Source organism: Euprymna scolopes, chromosome 43, assembly GCF_053919585.1.
Source record: "Euprymna scolopes isolate OS-2025 chromosome 43, ASM5391958v1, whole genome shotgun sequence".
Lineage (NCBI taxonomy): Eukaryota > Metazoa > Mollusca > Cephalopoda > Sepiida > Sepiolidae > Euprymna > Euprymna scolopes.
This window is the reverse complement of record NC_136524.1, coordinates 6,962,773-6,968,772: the sequence shown is the minus strand read 5'-3', so window position 1 is coordinate 6,968,772 and position 6,000 is coordinate 6,962,773. Positions and strand designations below refer to the sequence as shown.

At 33.9% G+C, this 6,000-nt stretch overlaps 1 protein-coding gene across 1 annotated transcript in view; it reads right to left on the bottom strand.

The window, feature by feature from the left end:
* Positions 1 to 1,315: 1,315 nt before the first annotated feature.
* The window catches only part of LOC145268382 (collagen alpha-6(VI) chain-like), a 69,333-nt gene continuing 64,648 nt past the window's right edge, over positions 1,316 to 6,000 (bottom strand). Inside the window, exon 13 of the mRNA XM_080123939.1 lies at positions 1,316 to 1,808. Coding sequence (XP_079980065.1) covers positions 1,786 to 1,808 — 23 coding nt within the window. The 3' untranslated portion in view covers positions 1,316 to 1,785. The remainder of the gene's footprint in view (positions 1,809 to 6,000) is intronic.

Genomic DNA, 6,000 nt, shown 5'->3' with positions numbered 1-6,000 from the left:
CCTGCCTTGATAAAGTTCAAAATAGACTTCGTAGCCTCGTAGGAGATGTCCTTTTCTCTTCCTTGCAACCTCTATCTCACAGAAGAGATGTTGCGAGTTTGTCTCTGATGTATCGTTATTTTCATGGAAAGTGTTCGACTGAGCTTCAATCTATGGTCCCCCCTTGCAAAACTTTCACAAGAAACACTCGTCTAGTTGAAAACACTATCAATAATTCCCCCCACTTTTTATCTGTGCCTAAACCTAAACGTAGATTCCATGAACAAAGCTTTTTTATTAGAACTGCACGCCTGTGGAATTGTCTTCCGTTTTCCTGCTTTCCGGCTGACTACAATATGGTTGTCTTCAAGTCTAACGTAAATAAGTTCTTGATGAGCCGTTCCATATAAGTTATCAAATTTAACAAATTTTCATTACTAATGATTACTATATTGTCCAATTTCTACTGTACACTCTTTAACCCTTATCCTTGAGTTGCCTCTTTGACCTTGATAATGAGTTGATACCTATGAAAAAAAAAAAAAAAGAAAAAATCCAATGTGAACAAGTTCTAATTGAATCGTCCCCCTAAGTAATCCAAGTTTCAAAATTCCCACTGTTTACTATGCTAAAATCACAATGACTAATGTATACCTATTAACCCTTATCCTTGAGTGGCCTCTGGGCCTTGATAAGTGGTGACACCCTTGTAAAAAAAAACAAAAAAACTGTGTACTTATTGTCTCTATAGACACATGACGATCCTTATCCATGAAATTATTTATTTGGTCAATTAACTCTGGTGCTCTGACTTCCTTACTTCTCTCACGCCTCTCAGACTCTCTGCCTTAAATCTCTTATGCCACTCAAAATCTGATGCTCGATTCATGCAAGATGTTCCAAAATCAGTCTGAAGCATTCCATACGTTTCTGTGGCGTTCTTTCCAAGTTTAAAAGAGAATTTTATTGCATATCGATCTTCTAAAGTGGTCTCACGTTCAGATTGCATCTTTGAAATTCACCAGCTGTGACAATCAGGTTTTAGTAAATGTATTCTAATTCCTGCTGTAGCTGCTCATTTGAACCGGAAATCATAAACATTGGTCAATCATCTCATAAGATGTATAGTAATAACATACTGAATTTTCAAGAATCTACGACAATTTAAAATGACAAAAAAGTCTGGAAACTTATTAAAGGCACCTTGTATAATGACTTGCAGACTTATGTAAATGATTGCATTTAAACGAAATGTATGAAACAAGAAAAAAGAACTCGTGACTCGGATAAACATGTTCAAATATATTTTATTGTTTTGACAAAGCTGTGTTTTAATAATAAAAATATATATAGTCACGTAAAGAATATTATTAATTAGCATGATTTTAATTAACATATTTCTATACAATCCTCTTCATGGCCAACTCGATTTTGTTCATGTAACCCTACACAAGTTATGAAATTACAATAGTGGCTGTAATATATGAGTTAGTCATTATTTAGTGATTCTGCGAAGCACACCGAAAGCATCTGTTGGCTAATTATAATCGCAAGTGTCATAAGGTTTTGGCTGTGTTCATAATTTCTTTAAAGTTACACAAAGATAATTTAATTGGTCATTTCTGTCTATTCAATTGCCATGAAATGACTTATTAATTATTAATTAATTAATTATTTTAATTAATTAATTAATTATTCTAATTAATTAATTAATTCTTACATCGCGACTATTTGTCTATAGATTTCCCAGCATGTTCGATAATTTAGATAATTTTGGGGTTAAGCGTGTCTGTCATCGTTTTCTGATCAGCAATCCGTCTCAAGCTCATCTGAAAAATAGAATTAAAAAAAAAACATCAATGTTAGTTATGGGGAAGCAATTCTGAAGACAACGAAAGCTCGTTTGTAAACTACAACTTTTTATTGTGACACAATGAGGAAGCCTCCCCCCTCTTTTGAGGAGCCGGGGCTTTCTGCATTAATCAACCTTGTGTCTGGCTTGTTTTGTAATCGTGTGAGATGTACAACAGCAAAAATTTCAAAATGTCGGGTCTGCCAACTCTACAGTTTGACAGGTAATATCTGCGACTCGAGATTGTTTAGGTAATCAGATTGACAGTTGTTTATAAAACTCGTCATCGAGCTTGTTATGTATGCATCTCTCTCTTTTCCTTTTCACTCCTTTTCTCTTACATAAAAAAGGAATTAAATTATAATTGTAATTATAAACAATTGAAGCTTGGATTCCGTCAGCGTCGGGTCAGTTTAGTATGTTCCTCCAGCATTCAAATGAATCTATAAATAAATCTATGTTTTTATAAAAAAGTTGCCTTATTCGCTTATTCTATGCAACGTTCAATATAAAGCGTTAATTTTCAGCTACAGAGAAGCAGTCCCTGCCATTTAATGCTGACGATGGAAATACTGCCTGTAAAGACGCCCCTTAATGTAAAGGATGTGCTTATCGTTTGATCGTGTCTAACACCCGGGGAGCTGGTTGCTCTTCCAGGGACGACACAACAGGATCAAGAACCAAGTAACTCTTCCCGGCAAACAATGGTTCCATTATAACTATTCGATTTAATTGTCAACGTCGATCTTGGTACATCAAAACATGATGATAACCGTGGTTTCCTCTGGAATCGGCTATACCTCATCGAAGCCAGAATGCACATTACACGTCAATAGTTTCTTTCATTTAAAATTTACCTTTTTAAGAAAAGAACGTTTTTACATTTACAAAACAAACTCTATAAACATGAAGTTTGAATGCAAATCTTCTTCGAGTAAAACGAGTCTTTTCGAATAAAGTTATCTTTCTCCTGTAAATATATGCATAGAGAATATGATAACCCCCCAAAAACTTTTAAAATCCACGGAATTAACTTTTCTTATATTAAATTCTACTTAAATGTTTCAGTGCGTTTTTAAGTATAATATTTTGGTTGGGTATCACTTAAACAATTTTGCCTCAACTGGACACATTTGCAGAGCACATGATTCCTCTAGTATTAAATATTATTCTTAAGAAAAATTAGAAACTAGTGGGACCTGTGGAAAGTGCACAGCGACAGTAGAAATAATTGTTGATATTTTGTTTCAATAATAATTATTTTTAATTAAAGATATTTTTTATAGAAGTAAACGACATTTAAGTTACTCTGAGTTCATTAATTTAAAACAAAGGAACATAAAATTAAAAGACAGAAAGATAAAACATGTTTTCTTCAAATTGTAGGACCCAAAAGGGACAAAATAAGGATTTTTTTACATTGTGTCTTCGATGATCGGGAGATCCTATTTATTAAAAGGAGGATAGAAGGGGATAACATACAACGAACATCAAATTAGTGTATATCTATACACTAATTTGATGTCCATAGTATCTTATAAGTTTCTATCCTCCTTTTTAATAAATAGGATCTCCCGACCAAATAATTTATAACCTGGAAACTGTGACATACGCGCGTACGTATGTACGCAAGAAGTTAAAGATGTTACAGTATTAAAATATAGATAAAATACAAAAATATCAAATTAAATTTTGCGGAATATAGAAATTCCTATGTTCAGGGTCGAACGATAAAATTGTTGCCCTAGAAAAAACGACATTTCCGTTTGATGAAAACCGGTTTTCTTTTTTGTTGCAGGCGATCTACTAGTTGGCCAGTTGTGTACAAATCCAAAGAGCGATAAGAGCATTCTATTATATCTAAAAGTGACACAATGTTCAATGAGTGAGATTGGAGATGCGCCGCTATACAACTCATGCTCTCTACCAATCCAAGTTATGACAACAGGACCATTGCTAGCATCCTGGATGCATCGCTGGATTGCCACGAATAACAGAGACACGTCTAGGGTAATAAAAACAAAGTTTCTGGCCACAGCAATGGTCTTTGTGTGGTTTCAAGTGAGGCCACATGATGCTACCTCGGCTTGAAAGTAAACACCAAAGTGTATCCGGATGTATTTAAGAATGTAGTGATTCTATGATGCAATCGGGTCGTGGCTGGCAGACGTGAGTGTGGCAGCAGGACTCAGCGCCGACCCACAAGCCCAAAGAGACCCAGGAATGCTACGACTTTGTACCCTCTCTCACTGGCCCCGCCCTCCTCCAACGTGAAGCCGCTGAACTACGTCGTTTGGTCATACGTTGAAAACATCACCAACACTATCTCCTACAGAACCAAAGCCAGCCTGATCGCCGCCATCCGCCGAGTATTCACCGAACTCCGGCCGGCGCACGTGGAAAAGGCATGCTCCCAGTTCCGAGATGGTGGTACAATGAATAGATGTCAACTCTTCTACATAATCAAGTTACCTGAATTGATTTTTTCGATAAAAGTTTTAAAATAAAGCTGTAGTGATTGAGATTGTCGGACTGACTTCCTCATCTTGGTTGTTATTGTCACAACGTTTCGGCCGTTTTGCCCTCCAGCATTGTCACAACGTTTCGGTCGTTTTGCCTTCCGTTGTGACAATAACAACCAAGGTGAGGAAGTCAGTCCGACAATCTCAATCAATGAAAACACCTCATCTCAAAAATACAGACAATTACTAAAGCTGTAGTGTTGTTTCTTTAGGGCGACAATTTTATCGTTCCACCCTGTACTTACATATCCTATTTTAGCCAGCATTTGCCAAATTCGGTATTTATAAGGAATTTATATATAATATAATTGGTATAATCGGTATATATTTCTTTTCGAATGATAGTAAATGAGAAGTCGCCCCCTCAGTTTATGTTATCGAAAAATATCGCCCTGGTAGGATATTCTTTGATGAAATAGATTGGTATTGCTCTTTTCATTAAACTAAGCTGTTAGGCAGGATCAAATATAAATTTGGCAGATGCAATGATTACATATGCTGTATATATATATATATATATATATATACTTAAGGTAGTTGCTTATCTAGCCGCACTGATGAACTATGAAACAGCGAAACAGTGCTGCATGTGGATGACTATATATATATTCCCAAATGGTTTCAAATATATATATATATATATATATATATATATATATATATATATATATACATATATATATATACATACATATATATACATATATACATACATATATATATATATATATATATATATATATATATATATATATATATATATATATACTTAAGGTAGTTGCTTATCTAGCCGCACTGATGAGCTGTGAAATAGCGAAACAGTGCTGTATGTGGATGACTATATATATATATTCCCAAATGGTTTCAAATATATATATATATATATATATATATATATATATATATATATATATACATATATATATTTAAAAGAGTGTAGCCATCAACAATTGTGTTTTTTTTTAAAGGTTTTCATCATATTTTTATTTTAAAATATTTTTATAACGCGTTTCGAGCTTAGGATGTGCTCTCTTCAGATGTTTTCGTAAGAAGTTTTTCTTTAAAATAGGAGTTTGTACAGTTACCTCCGCTGATATTAAATATGTTTTTCAGAGTGATGATGCGTGTGTTCAGACATTCTGGCTCCAACTGTAAGTGTTCAAATGTCCGGTCAAAGTTATTTTCAAAGAGTGTTTTTTAGTCCATATGGTGAAGGTTTTTATGGGGTTTTAGGGTTCTTTTTAAAGACTTTCTTTCCCCATGTATAGCATACACTCACACACAATCACACACGCATACACACGCATAGCTTTAAGTAATTGAACATAATGATATCATAAAAACCGCAATTCAGTGGCTAGGTAGAATCAAATATCGAGTTAAGAGATGCAAAAATTACAGAAGTTAACATTATATGTTATATATATATATATATATATATATATATATATATATATACATATATATATATATATCTAACCTGTTATTCATTAGATATGAGATGATGAAATCCGAAAATGAATAACATAAAATAAAAAGAAAACCGTAATTCAGTGGCTAGATAGAATCAAATATCGAGTTAAGAGATGCAAGGATTACAGAAGATAACATTATATGGTATATATAGATACTAGCCTGGGTGCCCGC